General features: G+C 52.3%; 1 protein-coding gene across 2 annotated transcripts in view; it reads left to right on the forward strand.

The window, feature by feature from the left end:
- The window catches only part of NHEJ1 (non-homologous end joining factor 1), a 140,646-nt gene that overhangs the window by 5,610 nt on the left and 109,470 nt on the right, over positions 1-25,566 (forward strand). For both annotated transcript variants that reach the window (XM_065560452.1, XM_065560453.1), the window contains exons 4-5: positions 5,165-5,303; positions 10,094-10,152. In XM_065560452.1, coding sequence (XP_065416524.1) covers positions 5,165-5,303; positions 10,094-10,152 — 198 coding nt within the window. The remainder of the gene's footprint in view (positions 1-5,164; positions 5,304-10,093; positions 10,153-25,566) is intronic.

Raw genomic sequence — 25,566 nt, forward strand, 5'->3', positions numbered from 1 at the left:
GATACAAGCGAGGAGGAGTAGGGAGAGGCATATGCTTGGTTGCTTAGGTGTCGATCTTGTCCTGCAGTCAAACCTCCATTGGAACTCTCAAGCTAAGCAGAGTTTTGTAGTTTCCAAGGCCAGAAGTGACCATTGTGATCATCTAGTCTGACCTCCTGTCTAGCACAGGTTGGAGAATGCCCCCCACAATCATTCCTAGAGCAGATCTTCTAGAGAAGCAGCCAGTCTTGATTTAAAAATTGTCAGGGATGGAGAATCTACCATGTCCCAAGTAAGTTGTCCCAATGGTTGATCGCTCTCCCCCATTAAAAATGTACACCTTATTTCCAGTCTGAATTTGTCTAGCTTCAACTTCGAGCCATTAGATTGTATTTTATCTTTGTCTGCTAGACTGAAGAGCCCGTTATTAAATATTCGTTCCCCACGTAGGTACTTACAGACTGTGATCAAATCACCTCTTAACCTTCTCTTTGTTAAGCTAAATAGATTGAGTTCCTTGAGTCTGTCAAATCCTGTAATCCTTCTTGTGGCTCTTCTTTGAACCCTCTCCAATGTAAGTTAATGGGGGCCAGGCCTGGGAGGCAAGTCCTAGTCTAAGGAATGTGTAGGTGAATCAAGGAGTGGGGTGGCTGGCTCAGTAAGGAGTAGGGCCCCAGTGTGGTAGTAGGTGGCACGCTACGCTGCAAGGAGTGGGAGTGGGGGTGCTCTGTTCTTGGATCCAGTGCTGACCCCAATGCCTTTGTGCAGTGCTAAGCAATGCTGTGCTGCTAGAGGTCTGTGTTTTGGTTGAAACATAAAACTGAGGCTCTGGCCACCTGGTAATGAAAGGTGCTTTGGCTTTGCAGCTAACAGTCCAGCTCTTGCAGCGCTTCCGAGTGGCTTTGTTCTCTCCCAAAACTCCTCCTGCAGTTCCAGCTGGGAAACAAGGCTTGCTCACTTCCTGCCAAACTGTTTTGCAGCACTGCTTGATGTTGTCTCATTGGATTCTTTGGTGGGGGATGTGATTCTGGTCTGTGCTTTTATGTCTCTTGACCTTTGTACAATGCTCTGTGTACCTGCGGGATGGAAGAGGCTGTTTGTTTGGGGTAATTACTTTTAGTAGGTGGCACCATGCAAACAGCTAGGAGGCTTCAGTCTGAGATTCCAAACTCGGACCAGAAAGAAAATCAGGAACCAAGCACACCAGGTGCTGGGTTAGTTAGGAACACAAATGGCCAGGCTGGCCCAGAGCAGGGCTCCTCCAGTTCAGTTTCCTACCTCTGACAGAAGCCTGTCCTAGCTGCTCAGAAGGAGGTGCAGGGAACTCTGCAGTGGGCAGTGATGGAATGGCTGTCCCTAGGTCAGAGATTGGCACGTGCCCTGAAGAATGAAGGTTTATAGCCCTGCCAAAAACATTGGGTTTAAAAAACATCCTTATTGTTGTAACTCTGGATGTTCCCATTATCCATATAAATAGCTGATGCTGCTTTGATGATTTCTTGTGGCAATGAGTGCCACAGGCTAATTGAGTGTCTTATGAAAAAGCGTTTCCTTTGATCAGTTTTGAATTCACTGCTTTTCAGTTTAATTGGATGTAGGGGTGTGTACAGGAATAAAGATTTGGTCACTTTTGGAGGGGCACTTCCTGTGCCCCCATGGCCAGAGGAGCTAGTTCTCCCCCCCTTCCGGCCGCTGGAGAAGCTCACTCTCTCCTGGCAGCCAGAGGAGCTGGATCTCCCCTGTGGCCCCAGGGCTGGAGGAGCTGCCCTGGCCCCAGTACTGCCCTAGCTCCAGAAGAGTTTTGTGCCCCTCACTGATGGGTGGCTTGCCCCTGCTTGTCCTCTTGCACACACCCCTGTTTGGACGTTCCCTTGTTCTTTTATAGAACAAATTGGCCTGTGAGGGCTTCACTTCCAGCTGTCTCAGTGGCTCTGCAGGTGAGGAGTGTATTCGTCCACAGTGGTATGCATAGGGGAAATTTGGGGCATTCTTTGCTCTTACATACAATTGTCTTTAAGGCTGTGTGTTCTCTGTAGCTTGATTAAATTGTAGTGGTGTCCAGTGTGCACCAGAGGGTGCTGTGCACCTAACTAATAATTGTTGCTAGTCAACAGAGGCAGCTGAGAGGCAAGTGATGGATGGATTTGTGACTTGCCCTAGAGAAGCTGAGGCAGCTGTATCTGGGAAGGGGCCTCCTAGGCAGGTTGTGAGTGCCACTTGCTGGGACAGTGCGTGTGCGTGTTCCACTCTGCTGCAAAATTTGTTGTAATACCATGTACAAAACAAACTCCCCATCTGTTCAGCATGACTGTGGAAGGGTGGGACAGGACAGCTAGCAAGAGGACAGGATGAGGCTCCCTGGCGGGGCCCCTTTAAAGGGCATTGGCCCTTTGATCAGACCAATATTGGACCTGCCTGAAAGTTCTGATGTGGGTTTGAAATATCTGCACTTAAAATTCTCCCCTTTTTCTTTAAAAAGAGCAGAGCTGGGGTCTCAGTCCCGTGGCTAGTGGGACAGACGTCCTCAGAATCCATCCATGCGGTGGGCACCTATTGACCCACTGGCAATGCCAGGGACTGAAAGGGTGATGAGGCTGGACAGAGCTCACCCCACAGGCTCATCCTCCCTAGCAGAGTTGTAAGTTGTTGTCTGTGTTCAGGGGTGGAGCTACTCCAGGCTGTGCCTTTTCTGGGGTACATGGAGGAGTCAGTCTCCCGCTGCCATTGCAGCTCCTTTCACCAGCCCTGAAATCCTTTTACAAACAACAAATGGGGCCTACCAAAACCCGCCCCGTCTGTCAGTGCCCGCTGCTGGCTGTCCAGCAGCAAGACCTTCCCAGAGCCGTGCCCATCTCTGCTGGTGCACAGGTGGAGAAGTAACAAAAGGGGAGCCATGTTAGCTCTGGTTCCATTAAGAGCACGGGATGTGGGGCAGACCCATGCTGCTCACCTGGGCCAGGACACATGGCTCTGGAAACCACTGAGCTATCCCTCATTCTCCTGCCCTTCAAAGAGGGTATGAATCCCATAGCGTTATCGGAGTGATAGAGCGAGCTGTGAACCAGCAGCTGCCACTGTCCTGTTAGTTCATATTGTGATTAATGTTTGTAAAGCACTTAGGCGATGGGAAGCATTGTATAATGCTAAGTGCTACTGTTAGCAATGCAGGAACGGGGCCCAGGCTTTGCTCAGCCGCTCCCCAAGAATCTGAGGCCTGTGCTGAACTGGCCTAGAGTGGAGCAGATTGCTCCCGCCCTCAGCTCTGCAAGTGGAGGGATGGCCCATGGGGACCACAGGTCCCAGCGTCTTGACCCGAGTGGAGGCCGCATTGCATTTTGGGACCTGTAGTGTCCATGGCTTGAACCTTTGGCTGAAAGAGAAGGGAGGCTGCAGAACTCAACCCCCCAGCTCTCTGCAGTGAGTGTGCCATGGATGCAGGGCCTCTCCGGGTTGTGGTGTCCTGACAGTGATGCCGTATTCACTATATCCCCATGTCCGGGGCTTGGGTTTGCTGATAAGAATGCAGCACAGAATGAGTAGGGTTTTGTCAAACAGGCTCTGAGGGTGCATTGGGCCCTGCTGCATGGGTCTTGCCCAGGCTATCCCACAGATGACAGTGAGGGGGCTATTTCCTGTGTCCATCTCACTGGAGTTGTTGGGTGAGATGGTCCATTGGGAGCAGAGCTCGGCCTGGCCTGACTTGAACCCCTTTGACGTGAGGGCCAGGAAGCTGCAGAGAGAGTGTGTTCCCTGGAGACAGTGCCCTTGGGGCGAGGCGGAGCAGGGTTCATCCAGTGCACACTGAGGAATAGGGCAGGACCCTCTGCACTGAGCAGTGGCGGATTAATGATTTTGCCGCCCCCGGCCTCATATGAACTTGTTTTAGTTTTTTTACAAATTTGTTTGAACTAAAATGAATCTAAATATCATTAAAATAATTGAACATTTACAAGTTTTATTATAAATAAAATTACAAGTACAGCGGATCCTTGCTTGAACGCGCGTCTGTATAGCGCGATTTCGCTTATAGCGCGGGACTGCGCATCGATCCAAAACTGAGAACTGCTTAATTTCTTCCTTCCAGTCATATTATTAACGCTTAGGATTCTCGTGAGTATGTTTACTAAATGGTGTCGCGCCGTCATTTGGTGGTTTCAATACGCGCTATGATTGGTAGAATCGCGGCGTCACTGATGCCGCGATTACAAAAATGCTGCTATTATAAATTTGCTGCCCCTGCAAATTTGCCGCCCTAGGCCTAGGAAAACCCTACTCATTCTGTGCTGCAAACCCAAGCCCCGGACATGGGGATATAGTGAATATGGCATCACTGTCAGGACACCTTGTCGGCCTAGGCGGTAATACGCTGCTGGCACTGAGAGGCCTTGGGCAAGGAGGAGGTGGCCTGGGCTGGGTGCATGGGGGGCAGCAGCAAGGGCCTGGATAGGATTTGGGGGTAGAGATTCCTCATGCCTTTGATCTCATCTTCCTGTGAACTTCCTCTGTTTCCTCAAGCTGCAATTTGACAGCACGGTTCCTTTTACTTTTTATTATTTTTTTTAGTCCCAGCCATGTCTGTTTCCAGTGTCAGAATTCACGTCGGGGCCCACAGGGGCTGGGGGGGCATGAGGCTCAGAGGGGCCTGTTTGTGCTGCTTACAGAAGCTCTCAGTGGGCTGATCAGACCGAAGGAGTTTGTTGTTGTCTCCTGCCACTCCCATAGCTGTCTGTGGAGTTGGAGTGTCTCCTATATTGAACCTTCTCCACCATATGTCCATCTTGTTCCTCACTGCCTGTGCTGTTTTGTACAGCGCCTCTTGCTGGGAGAGGCTGGGACTGGGGTAGATGGAAGTTATCCCACAGTTAGAGCTCCTGCCCCCTTCTCTACAGCTCCTTTCACAGCCAACATTTCTATACTATTCCCTACAGTGCCTCCTACTGGGAGAGGCAGGGATGACAGAGACCTCCCTGCACAACCTGTTCCATAGAGTGCCTCTTGCTGGTAGATGCTGGAGTGGCAGACAGGCATTCCTGTGATTGGTGAGCGCTGAGAAGTCCTGAGTAAACTCTGGTTATAGCTCTTGCTAATACATTGCTGCTGTCGACTGACCTGCTTCAACCACTTTTGTTCTAGAAACAGTTTAAGTCCCCTTCTTGGCCTTCCCTGTTTTGTCTTTCCCACCCAGATTTCCCGTCATCTTGTGCGGCCTCTCATCAGGATGAGCCTGTCATTGCAGTACCAGCTGCAAGAGCTGGCATCTCTCCTGGTGCAGAAGGATGCTGAGATTGAAGACTACAGGGAGAGCGGGGCTGCTCTCAGCAGAGGTATGGAGGGCTGTTCCACTCCTGGGGAAACCAGGGCTGGAGAGAGCAGGGAGTGAGTTTCCTTCCCTGCACAGGGTTGGCACAAAGTGCTCAGTCTGGCTGTTACCCAACGAGGCTTGTGTTTCATGTTCAGCTGCTACAGCAGTCAGACAGTAGCCAGAAGCCTTGGGAGTAGTCCCCAGGGGAGAGGGGGAGGAGGAATGGACATTGACCAGTAGCCGAAGGACTTGGGAAGTCGCCAAGGGGCTCTTTGCTTTACTTAGAGTACCTGGCTGTTTACCAGGAGCCTGGATCCAAGGCCAGCTAGTGAAGGAACTGGAGCAGAGTCAGGCTTTTTTCCCACATGCAGTAGCTTGCAGAGCACTTGGAGAGGAACCAGGGGTTCCCGGCTCTTCCCCTCAGCTTCCTTAGAAGAACACTGGAAGCGTGGCTGTACGCATGGTCTGTTTCCAGTGTGGAGCCTCTGAGATGTTAATGAGGGGCCTGGGTTTAATCCCCAGCTGGCAGAGCACAGTGATATAAGGACTGGCGGCGCTGTCGCTGGTGGGTGGAGTCCCTCGTGATTGGAAGGGGTTCTGGGTCCCACCCTCGGCTGGCGATGCCTCTGGCGTGTGGATTCGGTTCACAGCTGGCAGAGGCTCCGCACGTGTTGGGCTGGAGGGCAGTGTTAACGAAGGGGGAAGAGGGGGATGCTCTGCTTTTCACCAGCATGGCCTGATTTCCTCAAAGAGCTTCCCTTGCACATCAGAGGGCTTCTATGCTCCGGACCAGCTCCCCAGGATCCACTAGGTAGCTGGGAACTGGCCTAGTGCTGCTTGTCTGACACACTGCTCTCTGCATGCCGCGCGGGCCTGAGAACGGAGAGCAGGCTGTCTCGTTGGTTATTTATACAGCCCCCTTGAGAAGTGCAGTGCTGGAAACTGATGTCAGGTGCTCCAGGCTCTGTAATCTCAGTGATTCCAGCTCAGACTTGCTCTCCTTACTAGTGGCGAGGGTTTTCCTACTAACTGGTGCCACAAATGCCCACTGGAAGGTGAGGGGTGAGCTGGGGCCTTTAAGGATGACTGGAAAAAGGCTAATGTAGTGTCCATCTTTAAAAAAGGGAAGGAGGAGGGTCTGGGGAGCTACAGGCCAGGCAGCCTCACCTCAATCCCTGGAAAAATCATGGAGCAGGTCCTCAAGGAATCCATTTTGAAGCACTTAGAGGAGAGGAAAGTGATCAGGAACAGTCGGCATGGATTCACCAAGGGCAAGTCATGCCTGACTAACCTAATTGCCTTCTATGAGGAGATAACTGGCTCTGTGGGTGAGGGGAAAGCAGTGGACGTGTTATTCCTTGACTTAAACAAAGCTTTTGATACGGTCTCCCACAGTATTCTTGCCAGCAAGTTAAAGAAGTATGGGCTGGATGAATGGACTATAAGGTGAATAGAAAGCTGGCTAGATCATCGGGCTCAACGGGTAGTGATTAATGGCTCCATGTCTAGTTGGCAGCCGGTTTCAAGCGGAGTGCCCCAAGGGTCGGTCCTGGGGCCAGTTTTGTTCAGTATCTTCATTAATGATCTGGAGGATGGCGTGGACTGCACTCTCAGCAAGTTTGCAGATGACACTAAACTGGGAGGAGTGGTAGATACGCTAGAGGGTAGGGACAGGATACAGAGGGGCCTAGACAAATTAGAGGATTGAGCCAAAAGAAATCTGATGTGGTTCAATAAGGACAAGTGCGGAGTCCTGCACTTAGGACGGAAGAATCCCATGCACTGCTACAGACTAGGGACCGAGTGACTAGGCAGCAGTTCTGCAGAAAACGACCTAGGGGTTACAGTGGAGGAGAAGCTGGATATGAGTCGACAGTGTGTCCTTGTTGCCAAGAAGGCTGATGGCATTTTGGGCTGTATAAGTAGGGGCATCGCCAGCAGCTCGAGGGACGTAATAGTTCCCCTTTATTCGACATTGGTGAGGCCTCATCTAGTGTACTGTGTCCAGTTTTGGGCCCCACACTACAAGAAGGATGTGGAAAAATTGGAAAGAGTCCAACGGAGGGCAACAAAAATGATTAGGGGTCTGGAGCACATGACTTATGAGGAGAGGCTGAGGGAACTGGGCTTATTTAGTCTGCAGAAGAGAAGAATGAGGGGGGATTTGATAGCTGCTTTCAACTACCTGAAGGGGGGTTCCAAAGAGGACAGATCTAGACTGCTCTCAGTGGTGGCAGATGACAGAACAAGGAGTAAGGGTCTCAAGTTGCAGTGGGGGAGGTTTAGGTTGGATATTAGGAAACACTATTTCACTAGGAGGGTGGTGAAGCACTGGAATGGGTTCCCTAGGGAGGCGGTGGAATCTCCTTCCTTACAGGTGTTTAAGGCCCGGCTTGACAAAGCCCTGTCTGGGAGGATTTAGTTGGGGTTGATTCTGCTTTGAGCAGGGGGTTGGACTAGATACCTCCTGAGGTCCCTTCCAACCCTGATCTTCTATGATTCTAAGGCTTGTGCATCACCCCAGGAATAGGGATTGTGCAGGGCGATTCCCTTTCGCAGCGACACCTGCTGCCTCCCTTAGGGGGTGGGTGCGAGTAAGGGCAGCGCACGGCCTGTGCTTGGAACTAGGTTAGCACGTGAGTCAGACCAGACTCCGGCTCCCTCTGGTGTTGCTGTGCTGGATCTTCAGGGCTCATGGGAGTCCAAAGAAGCTTATCTGTGGGTGTAGAATCAGCAGGTATGCTTGATGCAGGAGCCAGCAAGGGGGCTGGAGGTGTCATTCTCCAGTCACTTTGTGCCCACCCAGCACCTCAAAGGGGTTCCTTAATATGACATGAGGTGCAGGGCTTCCCACCAGCAGTGTTTGTCCCATTGTTGGCGGATGGAGCAATCACCTGATCCGCTCTTGAGGAACAGTTCATGGTGGTGGAGGAGAAATGATGGCCTGGAGCTAGATACAGGGCCAGGCAAGCCAGGTATTGGGACCAACCTCGGGTGGTCTCGCTGGGACGTCCTCAGGGGCCCATGTCCATGGTTCCACAGAACGGCTGGCTTTCCTGTTTGCAGGAGTAGGAAAGAGGAGCTCCTGCCCTTGGGTGATGGCATGACTGCAGTAGGATGAGGAGACCACATCTGTACGCAGTATTCAAGATGTGGGCGTACCATGGATTTATACAAGGGCAATAAGATATTCTCCATCTTATTCTCTATCCTTTTTGAATGATTCCTAATGTCCTGTTTGCTTTTTTGACTACCGCTGCACACTGCGTGGACATCTTCAGAGAACTATCCACGATCTATTTCCTGATTAGTTGTAGCTAAATTATCCCCCATCATATTGTATGTATAGTTGGGGTTATTTTTTCCAATGTGCATTACTTTACATTTATCCACATTCAAGTATCAGGGGGTAGCCGTGTTAGTCTGTATCTACAAAAACAACAAGGAGTCTGGTGGCACCTTAAAAACTAACAGATTTATTTGGGCATAAGCTTTTGTGGGTAAAAACTTCACTTCTTCAGATGCAACAAGTAAGGTTTTTACCCATGAAAGCTTATGCCCAAATAAATCTGTTAGTTTTTAAGGTGCCACCGGACTCCTTGTTGTATTTATCCACATTAAATTTCATTTGCCATTTTGTTGCCCAATCACTTAGTTTTGTGGGATCTTTTTGACTTCTGGCTTCAGAGCTGCATGGTGGGATACCACTGCAGGGTGCTGGGGAAGATAGCGGGCCTCGCTCTGAGGCAGTAGTCTCTGGGTGAAGGAGTGGGAGCAGCAGGAGACCCTCCCCCACCCTCAGCTGGGCTGCAGAGGAAGCTTGAAACGGCCGTCACCATTTTTTTGGGACACACCAAAATGTATGTGTTTGCCTCTTGCTTCTGCTGCGGGTGGGTGGTTCTAGGGCAGCACAATGGCTTCCAGTGGGCTGGGGAGCAACAAGCTTAGCCTGAGGTGCAGGCAATGATGGGGATGTGGGGAGAGTGCTGGGATGGGTCCTCAGTCCTTTGTTCAGAGCAGTTTGTAGCAAAGTCCCTCCAGAGGTAAGAAGCAGGATTGAAGAGAAGATGCAGCTTCCTTTTACAGTCCTTTTGCCATGTGGCCTCTGCTTCCTTTGTCCCAAACACAAGCTGCCCAGCACATGGCATGAAAAAACCTTACAGTTCTGTCCATAGGCCTGTCCCTGCCTTGCTGAGTCACAGGGTGTATTTGCCTTCTCTCAATGGGTCAGTTGTGTCGCTGATGGTCCTTAATGGGCCATCCAGCAGGCTAGGCAGAGCTGACACCAAATTGTCTGGGGTGTCTCCCAGAAGCACAGCACAAGTTTGAAATACAGACAGTCTAGAGCCAATACTTATAACTTTAAATACAAAAATGATCCATGCACCCAGATAGCATCATCGTAACCAGCAAACCAGAACCTTGTCATAGACACCTCACTTGACAACCTTTGTACAATATTTGCTGCAAATATATAACAGTGGTTGCAACAATGATCTATATGGTCACAGTTCATGTCAATGTCACAGGCCCGGAGAAATGTCTGGGCAATGCTTGTCAGCCGCCAAGCTCTCCTTGGCTTTAATGCTTTCCTAATGGGCCCTGGTGCCAGGGCTGATGTGTCCTGGGGTTCCCTCTCTGTCCTGTGTAGGTGTTACATGGCCTAGTAGCTCCCCCAGATTATTCAATAAACAATAAAAAACAGGCACCCTCTCCTTTCATCTCCCTGTCACAGAGAGTGCAGGTAGCGAGCTGGGGTGTTTGGCCAGGCTGGTGCTGCCTGCCCTGCTCACACTCCCATCTCTCTTGCAGGACGCCTGAGGACCGCGCCCTTCCAGGAGAAGTTGTTTCTGCAGAAGTTTGTGGATGAGGTAGGGAAAGATGCTGCTGTGTGTTAGTGCAAAGGGGTCCTGGGTGTGTTTATGTCAACACACCTTGGCCCGCTCGGCTTAGCACAGCCCAGCGCCCCGGGCCGTCGCCCGCTCGGCTTAGCGCGGCCGCGGGCTGTCGCCTGCTCGTCTTAGTGTGCTGTGGTATGCAAGGGGTAGCATGGCCTGGTGTGGTTGGTGACTTTTGGGCAGTGTGTTGAGGCAGACAAAGCCATGGCCGGCTTGAGCCAATACAGCACAATGGGCCTGGGTCTCACTCTGGTCCTGAGGTGACAAATGAGCAGCTGCTGCCTTTGCAATCCCAAACGCTTGCGTCTGTCTCTGGGGTTATGTGGAGAGGTGGCGTGTTGGGAGACTAGCTGGGACCATCCTGGCTCCCCCCTTGTGACTGAGCCCTAAAATAACATAACATTCAGCTCAGCCCTTCTCCCTGAGCTGGGTTGCTCCTAGGGCTCCTCTCCAGCCCTCTCAGCCCACATCCTATATCCTCTCCCTCTCCTGGAGCTGCTCCTACCTTCCTTCTGTCCAGATGGATAATGAGCAACTCACCTCCGTGAGTCAGCAGAACCCACTTAACACTCCCAGTGGGATCGCTAACTGGTGGTGGGGACTCAGGAAAACCCTGCCATGCTGCTGCAGACAGATGCCTAGCATGCTCCCCTCTCCCACGTGGAAGGCCTGTGCAGAAAGGGCTACAGTCACAGAAGGGTGGACACATGCTCGAAGCAGACCTGCATGTTCGCACACAAACTGGTGATGATCTCCCCAGGAAGATGTTCCCCTTACTGTTTGAATTGGAAAGACACTGCTGTTATCTGGGTGCAATGTGCAGAGTCACTGGCCAAGCCACTGGGGAATGCTGCCTTCCGAGCTGGCTGCATTTTTGCTGCTCCTTGTGTGGCATTTTGGGGTGGGCAGCTAGTTGCCCGGACTGTGGCAGAGGCAGAGCAGGAATGGATGGTGGCTGCCTGGGTCTGTGGGGCTCTCTGGAAGGAGCAGGTTGGGGGGCAGCTCTCTCCCTGCTGAGGGTTAATACTTGCTAAGTGCTCCTGTTGCCTGTATTCGGAGGAGTGACGCGTACAGGGAAGTGGAGTGATTGCTCAATGCCACTGGCTGGGACAGTGCGTCCCTGTCTCAGTATTGCCGCTGGGATCCAGCTCTGGGTCCTTGGACTTGGTCTGTTTCATTGGCAGAGAGATCTGAGAAGCCAGCACACAAGTCAGAGGTACAGCTGGGTGTGCGTGTGCTGTCAGTCCTGTTCCTCCGTCGCGCTGCCTGTGCTCCCTGCGTGTGCTGTTAGCCCGGAGCAGGGGCGGCCAACCTGAGCCCGAGAAGGAGCCAAAGAGCCACAGTAATACGTCAGCAGCCCCCCCCATCAGCTCCCGCCTGCCGGCAGCCCCCATTCAAAACTACCTTTACTCCTCTTCTAGTTAAACCAGCTGCCTCCTGAGGTGAGATGTAGAGCAAGGGCCAAGGAGGCTGCCGTCCAGCTTCGTTTGCTGCTGACAGCTAGGTGACTCATGCTCTGTCTGGCATTCCTGCAATTGTTTGGCTTTTTCTCAAAAGTTTTTTACTGGCTAGTTGTTTGGGCAAGTGGCTGCTGAAGCTTCCTGACTGGACGGGGCTGGAGAGGGAGAAGGGAAATGGGAGGATAGAACCTGCTGTTCCATATTCATTACAACCTGCCACTTGGTTTAGCACATGTGCCTCCCCCCCACATCTGCTCCAAAATCCAACACACACACTGTGAAGAACTTGGGATTTTAAAGGAAAGCGCCAGAGTTTCTGATCACTGCACTGACTTATGAACTGGAGCAATCACTAGAACACTAAAATGATTGTTCAAGAACAAATGGGGATAAACTGGGCAGGCATGAATGTAGGCTGGGAATTAGAAGACAGTTTCTGACCCCCAGTAGGAGGAGTGGGGGCAAGACACCTTTCTGGTTTTAAAATGGAGCTTGATACATGTATGAATGAGATGATATGATGGGGTTGTTCTATGATAGTAGCAGACTGGACTTGTTGACCCAGGAGGTTCCTTCCAGACCTGTGTCCTATGTTAATAATGATTCAGAGAAGGCAGAAGTTCTCAATAAATGTTTCTATTCTGTATTTGGAAAGAAGCAGGATGATGGACTCATGTCGTATAAGGATGATGAAATACGTTCCAGTCTTTTTGTGCTAACTAGCAGAGCCCAGGAGGGGGTACCAGTGGAGGTCTGTTACGTACCACCACATCAAACCGGAGAACAGGATGAGTTACTTCTTAAGCACCTGTCTGTAATGTGTGTGTGGGGACAATTGTGTTATCATGGGGAACTTCAATGTGGGAGACATCTGCTGGAAGTCTCATGTAGCCAATAGAAAACATCACTGGAGTTTCTAAAAAATATAGGTGATAATTTCCTAACATAAAGGGAGTTGTATCTGGTATGGGGAAACTCTATATTAGACCTCATTATAACAGATAAAGATGAATTAATCACTGGACTGGAAGTTGGTGATTGCCTAGGGACCAGTGATCATGATCAGTTTACATTCAATGTGGGCAAACAAAGGACATTACCAACCAAAAATATATATTCTTGGTGCTTAAAAAGAGCTAATTCCTAAGGCTGAGAAAAATTGACTGAGAGGAAAAATTTAGACAGAAGAATGGGAATGAAAATTGGGTGTTCTTTAAAAAGTGTTTATTAGATGGCCAAAAAGCCATGATTGAACAATCAAGAAAGAGGACAACTTTGGCTCAGTGGTGAAGAGAAGGCAGCAATTCGAAATAAATAGCAATATATAACAAATGGGGAAAAAAAAAGGAAGTAGCTGTCAATCAATATAAATGGGAAGTTATGAAGTGTAGAAAATTGATAAGGTAAGCTAAAGACATCAGGGAAGAATCCGTGGCTGGCAGGGCTAAGGATAATAAGAAAGAATTTAAGTGTATTAGAAACAAAAGAAATCTCAGTGATGGTATAGGCCTTTGCTAGGTGGAGATGGTAAAATTGCTAATGATGCAGCAATAGCAAAAGTGATCTATAAATATTTCTGTTCTTTATTTGGAAAGAAGCAGGGTGATGCGCTCATATCACGTGAGGTGATTAGCTGAGGATGATAACGTACTTTTCAGTTCATTCGTTAATGAGGAGGATGTTAAACATCTACTAGGGGTAAACATTTTAAAATCAGCAGGCCCAGATAACTTCTATCCAAGAGTCATAAAAGAGCTGGTTGAGGGTATCTCTGGCCTGCTGATGTGAATTTTTAATACATCTTGGAATATCAGGGAACTTCCAGAAGACTAGTAGAGTGCTAATGTTGTGCCAATATTCAGAAAGGGCAAGTGGGATGACTGTGATATCTATATGCTAGTCAGCCTGACATCATGCCTGGGCAAATTAATGGAAAAGTTGGGATCAAACTCCCAAGGAAGTGGTGGATTCTCCATCTCTTGATGGCCTCATATCCAGGCTGGATGCCTTTTTGGAAGATATACTTTAGTCATAAGTTATTGGGCTCAATACAGGAGTAACTGGGTGAAAAACAAGATCCTGTGATATAAGGAGATCAGAGCAGATGATCTGTTGGTTTCTTTTGGCCTGAAGCTCTGTGAATGCATGAAACACAACTTTAAACTGTCGTCAGTGTAATCACAACAATGAATATTTGCCAGTTGGAGAGGAGCTATCATCTTGACTGTGGTGATGCAGGGTAGGGTTGACTTGGCATCCCCAGTGGAAAGCACTGGAAATCGGAGACTTCTCTTCCCACAGCTTCGTAAGACTGGTTGCCGTGGCTTTTTAACTGCGAAGCCAGCTCTCTCAGCCGTACTTTCTGGATTGGGTCCGTGCTGGGAAGAATGGCAATCCCCAGTGAGAGAGAGAGACCTATCCCATTAATTGAATGGAGGTTGTGAAGTAGGGACAGGTACACCTGAGACCGGCTTTGATGGTCGCTGTTGAAATATGTCTTCTCACTGGGTATGTGCTCACTTAGCTGCCCAGGGTGTTCTGACTAATCGTGGGGAGTTTTCCATCAAAGTCCTGGGCTTATTTATAAATGTAGGAAACTTCTCTCATGGTGTTTGGCAAGAATTCATTCGTGAGCAGCTGCTGGGAGCAGGCAGAACAGTAAGACAGAGCCCAAACCAAGACAGACCCACCAGCTTTTGTCAGCACAACAAGCCAGTGGTGATGGGAAAGTGTAAATAATGGGCATCTTTCAGCACTGTCCAGCTTCACTGGAGTCAAAGGGCCCAGACTGTCAAAGGTATTTAGGTGCCTTAAGATGCAGCCAGGAGCCTAGTGGTGCCTAAATACCTTTACAAATCTGGCCCAAGGCCCCTTGAGCTCTATGTGAAGCTGGACCTAAATACTGTGGCAAGGTCCCTGGCTTCCCACCGTACTCACCGAAATATTGGGACAGCTTCATTTATACTAAAAATGGGCTTTGTTAATGAACGAATTAGGAGCACGAACAACAGTGCAGCTCCCACTCTCCTCCCTGGGTTATTATTACATTCACTTTATTTTACACCGTCTCCCCTTTCTCTGTTTCAAAGCACCATGGATTTTTATGTTGGCAACACACAATGGCATCGTGGATTTGGGTAGGGTTGAAGCTGGGGGGGAGGGGCTGAGGGGGCTGGCAGCTTGGAAGGGGCAGTTGAGGCTTTGGCACCTGAGGAGAGGCAGTTGGGGATTGTGGGGTCAGCATGTCAGCTGGATCTATCTGCTAAAATGAAGAGCAGTGGGATAGTGATCAGTGTTGTGCTTTATATCGTTGTTGTTAGGGTTCAGGGTTAACATGCCATTTAAATGAATGGAGCAGGTCGCACCTTTTGGAGCAAAGGTTTCTTGCTGTCTGCAGACCTAGGCAGGTGATGATTCATAGATTGTAAGGCCAGAAGAGATTGTTAGATCATCATCTGACCTTGCTGGAGACTCTCTTCACATTTCCCAGGTATCTTTGCGAGCATGAGAACTGGAAACACCCGTTTCCATACAAACCAAGCCTGCTCAGGCACTGGAGTGCAATCCCATGGCAAGGGGCGATGAATTCAGCTATTCTTTGGTCAGTGCTTTATTGTCATGTTTAGCATTGCTCTAGGGGGAATAACAAGGAGGCACCTTAGAGATAAGATGCCACAAGGACTCCTCCTTGTTTTTGCTGATACAGACTAACTCGGCTACCACTCTGAAACCAGGGGGAATAGATTCTCTGTTACCAGCCTGCTGCTTCTACCCATTGCTTCTCTGCCTTTGCCACCTTACTTTCTTCTTCTCCCTTCCTTGCCGGTGTGGCTCTCCTCCATTTGCATCCTGGCAGGAGGCCTCATTTCCTTCCCCCATTCTCTCTGCTCAGATGTTCAGCAAGTAAATAGTTAATGCTGAGATTGAAAGTGCCATCATTGGACACCTCACTGAGATAAGTGAAGGAGACAGAATTATTGCTCCAGGCCATCTGCGGACGCATGCACACGTCCCTGCATGGATTGTGAGCTCCTTGGGGTGGGGACTGTCTCTCTGGGATGTGTCTGCCGGTGTCCAGCACGCTGGGTCAGGAGCCAGCAGGTGCTACTGCAGTACAGAGCAGGGGTAGGCAACCTATGGCACACGTGCCGAAGGCGGCACTCGAGCTGATTTTCAGCGGCACTCACACTGCCCGGGTCCTGGCCACTGGTCTGGGGGGGCTCTGCGTTTTAATTTAATTTTAAATGAAGCTTCCTAAACATTTTATAAACCTTATTTACTTTACATACAACAATAGTTTTGTTATATATTATAGACTTATAGAAAGAGACCTTCTAAAAACATGAACATGTATGACTGGCACGCGAAACCTTGTATTAGAGTGAGTAAATGAAGATTCGGCACACCACTTCTGAAGGTTGCCGACCCCTGGTACAGATCAATAACGGTACATTCGCTCTGCCTATGGAAGCTCACCTTTACGACCATGAGGGCTAGGTGGGTGCGTCGCCCCTGTTGGGGAGGTGCATGGTGCTGAGCCCTGCAAGTGGCACTGGGTGGTTGTCTAGATTTAGGGTGTGTGCTGTTCCCTGCAGTGCTGTGTGGTGAAGGAGAGTGTGGTGCTTTGGGTTACTGCGTGGCTGACCCCCTGGTGGGTTAGCATGGTGCTTCCTAGGTTGGCAATGGCAACAGAGCTCTGGTGTGCTTCCCAGCTCCTGCCAAGGAGTGCGCTCCTGAATCAGGAGGTGCCGATTGAACTTCCCCACACTCCTGCTCTCACCCACAGCACCAGGGCCGGCTCTAGGTATTTTGCCGCCCCAAGCAAAAAAATTTTTGGCTGCCCCCCACCCCTCTTTCCCCCCCCCCCCCCCGCACCTCCTGCCACCCCAGTCCTGGGCTTCCCCCCCACCAGTGCTGACTCTGCCCACTCCCCCCTCGCCTCCAGCCGGCCCGGCGCTTGCAGGGTTGGGGTAAGCAGTGGGGCTCCCGGGCCGCGCCTCAGCCCAGGGTCCCTCCAGCCCGGGCTCCCGCCTCCAGGACCGTCCAGGACCCGGGAGGGCAGAGCCAGGGGACCACTCCGGCAGGGTCTGAGGAGCCGGGGCAGGGTAGCCGCAGAGGGAGCTGAGCCCCGGAGAACGGGACGCGGGCCCCACACGGCAGTGCCCCGCCCTCTATGGCCCCGCTGCTGCTGCTGGCCGGCCTGCCGCAGTCCCTGGGCGGCTCGGGCTGCTTTGCCCAGCCCCGGCTGTGGCACTGGGGGCAGCAGCCGTGCAGCACCTGCAGGTGGCTCCGTGTGCCCCGCAGGGCGGCCCCCAGCCCGAGTGTCCCCCATTTGGAGCCTGCCTGACCCAGCCACAAGGTGCGTGTGCTGCTCCCTCGTGGCGCGAACCTCAGCGGCTCCAGGGCGCCCCCCGCGCACGACGTGCTGCTGCTGCCAGGGCCGGCTCTAGGCTTTTGCTGCCAGAAGGAAAAAAAAGGCCAGAATGCTGCCCATGAAAATGTGCCGCCCCAAGCACGTGCTTGGTTTGCTGATGCCTAGAGCTGGCCCTGCACAGCACAGACTGGCCCTTGTTCACTCCTTGTGGGTTGTTGGCACGAAGCCTCCTGTTCCCGAGCATGGGATTAGCGAAGCTGTGTAATGGGCCAATGTGTGAGGCTCGAGCTCCCGTGACCGTGGAAGTGGCAGGCCCAGGCCAGCACAAACTGATGCCAGGATGGGTGAATTGGTGTCCTTTGGACAAGGGCCAAGTGGTGGTTGTATTTTTAGGCTTTTATGTGTTCTCATCACTATGGAATCTGAACATGTCACAGACATCACCCCATTTTACAGGTGGGAAACTGAGGCACGAGGACAAGGTGACTTTCCCAAGGTTTCACAGGGAGTCTGACAGAGCCAGGAATAGAGCTCAGATCTCCTGGGTTCCAGCCCAGTGCCTTAACCCCAGGACCATCCTCGATCTTTAGGGTTTTTTTTGGCCTTAGAGCATTTTGGCGCCTGCTTTTTAATTTGGTTTGGGTTTTTCCCTCCCAGATCGCTGCCTGCTTAATGCCATCTGGTCAGCAGAGAACATGCCAGTCCTGGGCAGTGGTGAGGCCTGCTTCTCGCTCCCCCCCTCGCTGTCTTGGAGGAGTCCTGGGCAGCAGGGGAACATTGCTCCTGGGTGTGGAATTTAGTACTACACTGTACGGTGCCCAGCCGTCACACCAGGGCAACAGGTTCCTCTCTCCAGTGACCCCCCGAAGCCTTGAGGGAAGCCCGGGCCTGTGGAGCCAAGGTTGTTTTGGCTGCTCTGCACCATAGAGCAGCAATCAAACCTGCTCGGATAAACACGCAGATACAATCAGTTCAAATATAGACCCCCGTGCCCCAGGATGTTTCGCCGTGAATATTTTTATCTGCTGGCCGGTGCACCCGGTGGCTGCTGTGTTGGGCCTCTGGCCGCCCTGCGCACTTGGCTTGCAGAGCAGGGCTTCGGCAAACAGGATGCGGAAGGTTCACAGGTCGACCTGGGCTGAGCTCGGAGGATGTGCCATCAAAATAAGCAATGCTGAATGGGAAGATAAACAAACAGCCGGCTTCCAGCGCATTGCTGGCTGAGGCAGACAGGGCGAGCGGGGAGCGCAGGCATGGAGCTCGTGGGGTGGCTCAGAGCACTACCTGCTGACGTCAGGGAGACCGGGGGTCACAGTGCAGTGCCGTCCTTTCCCACCCCGGAGGCATTAGGCTGGGAGAGGTGCCAAGGAGGCGGCGTTTCCCTCACTGTGGCAAGGCAGGCCCCCTCCAGGCAGCATGGGGAGACCGGTCTCATGGGGAGGGAACCTGTGAGACAGGTGGAGCCTGTGTCCTGGGAGGAGACGAGATGAGGGTCTTAGCGCTCGAGAGGGGAGAGGCCTGTGCATTAGATCAGTATTGCCTGGGTCTCCCAACAAGCTACCGTGTTGCTCAAATAAGAGTCTGATGTGTGGGCTGGGGTCTAGGGCTGGAGAAATGTCTGTCCCCCAGCTGTCCTGTGTGGCAGGGGCTGGAAGTGCTGGAGGGGGCAGTGGAAGGGAAGAGCCTTGCGTCATTCACAGGTCAGGAGTGAGGCGTACTGGCTTGCTTGGCCCAGCCCAGCCCCTGCCTGCACTCTGCCTGACTCCCCCCGCCCTCTGCCTCTCCCTTTGTATAAGCACTAAAAATAAGCCCGTGGAGAGAAGTGGCCTGTGTTTGTTTAAGAGCCGAAGCCGGTGGTGGGCCGCGTGTTACACAGGGTGGGGACAGCGGCCCTTAAACACGAGCCAGCTCCGGGCAGCAGGGGAGGAAGCAACCGTCTGCCTACTTCCTAAGGGGAATGGTTTTAATTAGCACAAGGTGGTTGTGGCTTTGCAGCTGTGGCTGGCCAAGAGCAGGGCCTCCTGCAGGGCAGGGCACTGGGCACTGCGGGGCTGCTCGATGGGCGCCGTGCACAGGTGCGGTGCGCGCTGCGACGTTCAATCTCCTCTCTCGTGCGGCAGGAGTCTTTGGGCGAGAGGGGCTATTAATGGTTTTACATCCCCATTCTCCCCCTCCCCTCTGCATGGCCTCCACCTCTCAATAAGACTCCCAGCGTGGGGGCTTAGGAAGTGGGCCAGGGAGGGAACTGCTGCCACACAGGGCAGCTGGGGGTCAGAGGGGCTCCCCTGGACAGACATTTCTCCAGCCCTAGACCTTGGCTTGTTGTACGCAACCTCAGAAATCAGTCGTGAACCTGGAAGGACATGAGCAATAGTGACCTGGCAGATGGGGACCAGGTGGCCTGGGCTTGATCTCGCTGAGCCAGAGCCCTTTGGACCTTGCCAGGCCAGGGTGGGGACCAGGAAAGGGGCTGTATCACCAGAGCTTTGTTGGCAGCAATCCAGGGAGCATCTGGTTCCAAGGAGTGCCAGGCCCCCAGGCTCTCTTAGAGCCAGGCTCAGGGCAGGCTGTGGAGAGAGGAGCAGGCCTGTGTGGGGCTCTTTCTCTAGCAGTTTAGCTGATGGCTACTTGGGAAATGTAGCAATCCTGCCTGTTCACCTTCGTGCGAGTATCCCGTGCCGGCCAGGCCTCTCACTGGTTACCCAAGCTAGACCCATTCTGTCCCTGCTCCGCTCTGGTGTGGTGGTCTCTCACTGTCGGGACTGCCTGTGGCCAGCAGAGCGGTTGAGTCATGAAGCTGGAGTTCCGGAAGGAGTTGGCTACACTGCAGAAATGAGCCAGCCTTGTTTAAAGCTTCTTGTTCCTGCTTCTCAGCCTCTTGCCCCATGTGTGGGCCTTGGCGGGGGCACAGCTTGGGTAAGAGAGCACGTGCCTGCCTGTTTGTAGTGTGCAAGTGTATGTGGGTGGGGGTATACCAGGGTGAGACCATGTTGGCATAGGTGTGTGTATGCCAGGGAGAGAGCGTGTGTGCGCGAGTGGGCCAATACAAGAGCACGTGTGCAAAGGTGCATGTGATTTATTGAAGGTGGGGAGGTGTAAGTGTGCGCCTTGCCAGTGCAAGGATGAGCACAAAGGCATGTGTGTGAGATCACACGTGGGGCTGTGAAAGGGAAGAGTCTGCTTGAGAGCACATGGAGGCCTGCACAAGGATGCATGTCAGTGCGTGACTGTGTGCGCGAGTCCGTACGTGGGTGCACGTTCTGTGCAAAAGCACACAGGGCTCCATGCAGGGGTCTCTGGGAGGGCACATGCAGTGGGGTGCGGGACGAGGCGCAGTCTCAGCCCTCTTTCACTGTGCTGCATAGCTAGCACCAGCCTGGGTTTGGGGAGCGATCCCGGCCCCTGTGCCGCGGAGCCTGAGCTCTGGCCTCTCCCCGTCTGTTTGCCATTAGGGCATGTGGCAGATGGCGGGCGGCTTTATTTATTTATTTATTTAGGCATAATCAGGTGAGGCGGGAACTTGGCCGGCACTTGCATTCCCAGCCGATGCAGGGGAACCACAGGCCGTTTACACAAGCAGTGAGTCAGCGGAGCTGCATGCTGCTAAAACCAGACTCGGCACAGCAGCCCCAGGGCAGCAGGCTGCCCGAAATAGAGCCCAGACCATGGGCCGGGAACAAGCCCCCAGGAACAGGGCTGGGACTGGGCTGGCTGCGGGCCTAATGGTTGTGATTCCAGCAAGCCGTGTGTCCCCTCCCCGCCCCAAGGGCTGAGCTTGGGACACTTGAGTCACCGCGGTGAGTGGGCTGGCTTCACTAGCATGTTCCCTCCTGGGCGGGGTGGGGGGCCTGAGGCTTAACCCCCGGTGACTGTGCCAGCGACTGTTCCACAGCATTGGACTCCCTCGTCGCGTAGGTTGCACAGCACGTGTCCTGGGGCATGTGGTAAGGTGAGCCATCCAGACCCCACAGCACACGTCATGAGCCCTGCTTTGCCCCAGCACACACCAACCTCTGCTTCGGCACCTTCCCTCCCAGACCAGCTTATGCACTGTGGGCGTGACCCTGCCACCCCGACTCAGGTTCTGTTGACTTCAGCAGGAGCTTTGAGTAAAGATTGACTGGTTGGGCCATACACAGTGTAGAAATCGCTTCTCCTAGCACTGAGAAAAGCCCTCTCTGGGGCACAACGGACGTGGCCGCTGATGAACAGTCACTTGACTGAGCTGTGCAGCCTGTTCGGCAAGGAGGTGAAGGAGAGTTCTGTATCTAGTTGAAACTGAAGGGGTGGTGGTATAGGGAGGCAGAATGGAGTCTGGCAGAACATCAGGGCTGGCACCCGACTCCTGGGGAAGATGAGCACAGGTAGCTGTGGACTCAGGTTCTTACATGGTCTGAAATCCAGAGCTAGTTCCAGCATGTGCAGGGCCCCTCCTCTGGGGTGGTGTGGGGAAGTGCAGGCTGGGAAAGGGGGCCAGGCTGGTGAGGGGAGGGCCAGGCATGTGCACGGGCACGGGGCATACATAGCCGCAGAGGAGCAGCTCGTGGAGTGATTGATCTCGTGTCAGCGAGCAGTGGTTTGAGCTAGTGCCAGGTCTGAACTCAAACGGGAGCACTGATGGGGGAAAGCCCTGCTCAGAGCCCCCGTCCCCCTCCAGAATGCTGTGGGACTGGAAGACTTTGGGAGGGGAGATTCCTCCCAGATCTCCTCCATTCCCCCCCTTTTGTCCCCAAACTCTGGCTGTGCCTCCCTCAGTCTCCTGCAGGTTGTCTGGAGCCCAGAAGGGCACTGCTGGGTCCTTGGGGCGGTGCTGTGATGAGGCGCTAGCTAGGCCCAGCGTTGCTGGGTATGTGACTGACAGACCTGTGGCTCGAACAGCCGGGAGCAGTAATGGGCAGGGCACAGTACAGGGCAAAGCAACCAGGCCTCACTGCCCCACTGAGTCCTCTCACTGCCCCAGGGGTGGTCCGGGGCATTAATTCAGAGCGCTAGAGCTGGGAAATTCATCCTGGCCCATCCAGCTCACCCCCAAGGCGGATGCAAGGTTAAGCCTATTGTACACCCCTAGCCTCTGCCTAGTCTGGTTTAAGGCTAGGGCTGTCCCTCTTCCCTGTGGGGACTGGTTGGATAATGATGTGTGAAGGAGTGAACTGAGCCCGGCGGCAGCGCCCTTGCGGGGTTTTACTAGAGGGACCAGGTGATCCATCGGCTGCACTTTCTTTCATAACTTTGCCAAAGGAGATTGTAGTGGAGCAGGCCCGGCCCGCTGTCCTGCATGGTGGGAAGGGCAGGGCGAAAACAGCCCCTCAGACGCTTTTTGTGTGTGTAGAAGAGCTGTGGTATGTATTGGTAGGAGAGAGATCCTGGATGCCAGGAGAGGCAGTGTGTCCTAGTGGAGAGAGCCCTGGACAGGGACTCAAAAGAGCTGTGGTCTGTTCCTGTTCCACCTCTGGGTGCCTTGGGCAAGTCCCTTCCCCTCTCTGTGCTCTGTAGAATGGGTCAGTGATACTGACCACTTTGTAAATTGCCAAGTAAGAATATTGTTTTGAGGAGGAAGGTGTGTATCCAGGGCCCTGTGGGAGTTTCTTTGAATTTCTTCTGGTTCTGTGCATGGGGCAGCTAGGCAGGGGAAGCCCAGGGTCTCTGCGTGCTGGAGCAGATGGTGTAAAGAGGGGAGGGATGGAATTTCCTGGGTCCTGGGGAACGCCTTGCAAGAAGGGTCATTCTGTATGGATAGGAAAGGCTCTGCTTTAACCATAGAATCACAGACGATAAGGGTTGGAAGAGACTTCAGGAGGTCATGTAGTTCAACCCCCTGCTCAAAGTAGAGAGGACCCAGCTGCTGGCACAGAAACTAAGCAGGTTTGGAGAAGGTTATTTAAACTGCAGTCTGGAGGGGAGCGGCAGTAGGTGCTGGGCAGTGCTTGGGGGAGCAGGGAGATTTTAACGTTAAGGAATGAGATGGTGGGTGAAGCATCGCGAGGGAGCCGTGTTAGTCTGTATCTACAAAAACAACAAGGAGTCTGGTGGCACCTTAAAGACTAACAGATTTATTTGGGCATAAGCTTTCGTGGGTAAAAACCTCACTTCTTCGGAAGCGCTTTGCTTTTAATGTTTGGGACTGTCATGGTGACAGGTGCTCCAGGAATGGGTGAAAACACTGGGGTTAGTTCTTGTTCTCTCCCAAGCATCTCTTTGGCCCCACGGACTCCTCTCTTTATTGCTCTGCTTGCTAGAATTGAACCTTTCACTTAGGCTATGTCTACACTAGTACTTTTGTTGGTCAGGGGTGTGAAAAAAACACATGCCTGACCGACCTAAAGTTTCACCGAGAAAAGCACCATATGGACAACGCTATGTCAGCAGGAGACGCTTTCCCGCCGACATATCTACAGCTGCTTGTTGGGGGTGGTTTATGGATGCCTGCAGGAGAGCTCGCTCCCATTGGCATAGAGACCTTACAGCAACACAGCTGCAGCGGTACAGCTGTGATGTCTGTAGTGTAGACATAGCCTCAGTAACCGTTTCAGTTTCTTGTTGTGGAGCCGTCACAGCGTAGCTGTTTCCTGCTGGCCTGTCTGCCTGAGTCTGCAGCCACACAAGATGTCCTCTGTCAGAGACAGTTTAGGCTTAATGCTGTCTCACATGCCTAAGATTTGGAATCACTTCCCCTGTCACTGACATGCAGCCAGTGCTGGGCCGGAGTGTTAAACAGCCATACAGCCGTGCTTCCTGGCTCTTTAGGGGAGAAGGGGACTCTCCTATCCAGCTGAAATTGCAGGGCAATGCAAAGTGAGCAGAATGCAATTTTCCACTTTGGGCTTTGCCAGGATTCTGGTGTAAACATTGCTAACAAAACCAATCCCTGGGGGAAGTGTGGCAGACTAAGTGACCCAACTAAAGACATGGAACCCAAAGGGTCCCAGAAATAGTGGGGACCTACCTTCCAGTCACCAAGGCCTGAGCAGTGGTGCTGCATAACCCCCTGATTCTGGCACTGTGTGTTCTACCAAGTGCTTGCAGCAGCCCTACATAGTGTAAGTGACCCTGTCATGTCGTCCCACTCTGAATCTCTCCACTGGCTCGCCCTTTCCCATCACATCAGCTCTGAAATTCTTGGCCTTGTCCAACCCCACCTGCTGTAACTGCCTCGCCTGGCTTGCTGAGTCAGTGAGTAGTACTAGTATGGCTGTGCTAGGGACTGTCTTACAAAGCAGTCAGGCTGGAGAGAGCAGCAGTGCTGTGCGCGTGGCTGAGCTATCTGCCTCGCTGTCACCCTCCTTGTCCCACTCATCCTGTCCCCACTGTTTCACTTGCTGTGTCGTGTCTCAAATTGAGATTGCAAGCTCTTTGGGGCAGGGACCATATCTTCTGTTCAGTGCCCAGCTCCCTTTTTGGTTCTATAAAATAATCATCAGGGTGTTCCCTGAAGTGTCCCTGCTGGTGAGCAAGGCCCTTTCCTTTGCTAGCTCCTCTCCTCCCTTCCTGCCCATCCCCCACCAGTTGTATTCCACTCCTCTTTCAGTACACAGCTTCTTTTCTCTATGCTAGTGGAGCCGCTTCCCAAATCCCACACTGCTCTGAGCTGACTGATGTGCCAGGCAGTGCCGAGAGGTGGAGAGCATTGTCCAGAGCAGCTGGGCACAGCTGTGCAGGAAGTGACACCACCATCGATGTTTTGTGCCCTAGTGGGGTGCGGCATTAGATATAATCGGAGCCTCTGAATCGAATCCGGTCTAGTGGCCCCTGAGCAGTTCTCTTAGCCTTCCTGTGGTTGCCCGCTCCACGCTGTGTATGTATTTATCTGTGTAAGGAAACAGGGCCATTCATGTATTTCTCCGTCTATTTATACCTCTCCCTTTCTGTATTTAGTGTATGCTTAGGCAGAGAGGGCAGATTATGCCTGGCTGAGTGATGTTCTTGGCTCCAATGCTGGCTGGAATTTTGTCTTGGAATGTATCCTGAACCACTCTAAAAACACAAATAAATCTGTATATGTGTGTGTGTACACACACACACACACACACACACACACACACACACACACAAATATATAGACAACTTATAGAGAGACATGTGTATATAAGCTATTTATACATTTTACTGCTTACATGCATTCATACAAATACATATGGGGGCTTCAGTGAGTCCAGTACCTCATTATCAAAGGGCCACGGTGCTTTCCATTGGAAACCAGGGAATTATTAAAATACATAAATACATGTGGTTGAGAGTCTCCCGTTTCCTTCTCTCAGAGGGCTGAGAACACCCCTTTGTCTCCCAAGGCTGCTCCCCGCAGACGGACTCTGCTGTGGCTGTGTATTGCACAATGCTCTGCTCCCACTGATCCACCACTCCACCCTTCCCCATAATAAAGCACTAGTAGCTCCGGTGGTACCCACCAATTCTCCGCCCAGGGCTGGCCGGCCCTTAGTCCCTTTAGTCAGTTTCCTGCTCTGCATGCCTCTGAGAAAGGTTTCTGTTACCCATGATTCACAGGATTGTTCAGGACTTCCTGGAAGGTGGGGAGTTTCTGCTGAATTGATCCGCGGG

This window comes from Chrysemys picta, chromosome 11, assembly GCF_011386835.1.
Source record: "Chrysemys picta bellii isolate R12L10 chromosome 11, ASM1138683v2, whole genome shotgun sequence".
NCBI classification, from domain to species: domain Eukaryota; kingdom Metazoa; phylum Chordata; order Testudines; family Emydidae; genus Chrysemys; species Chrysemys picta.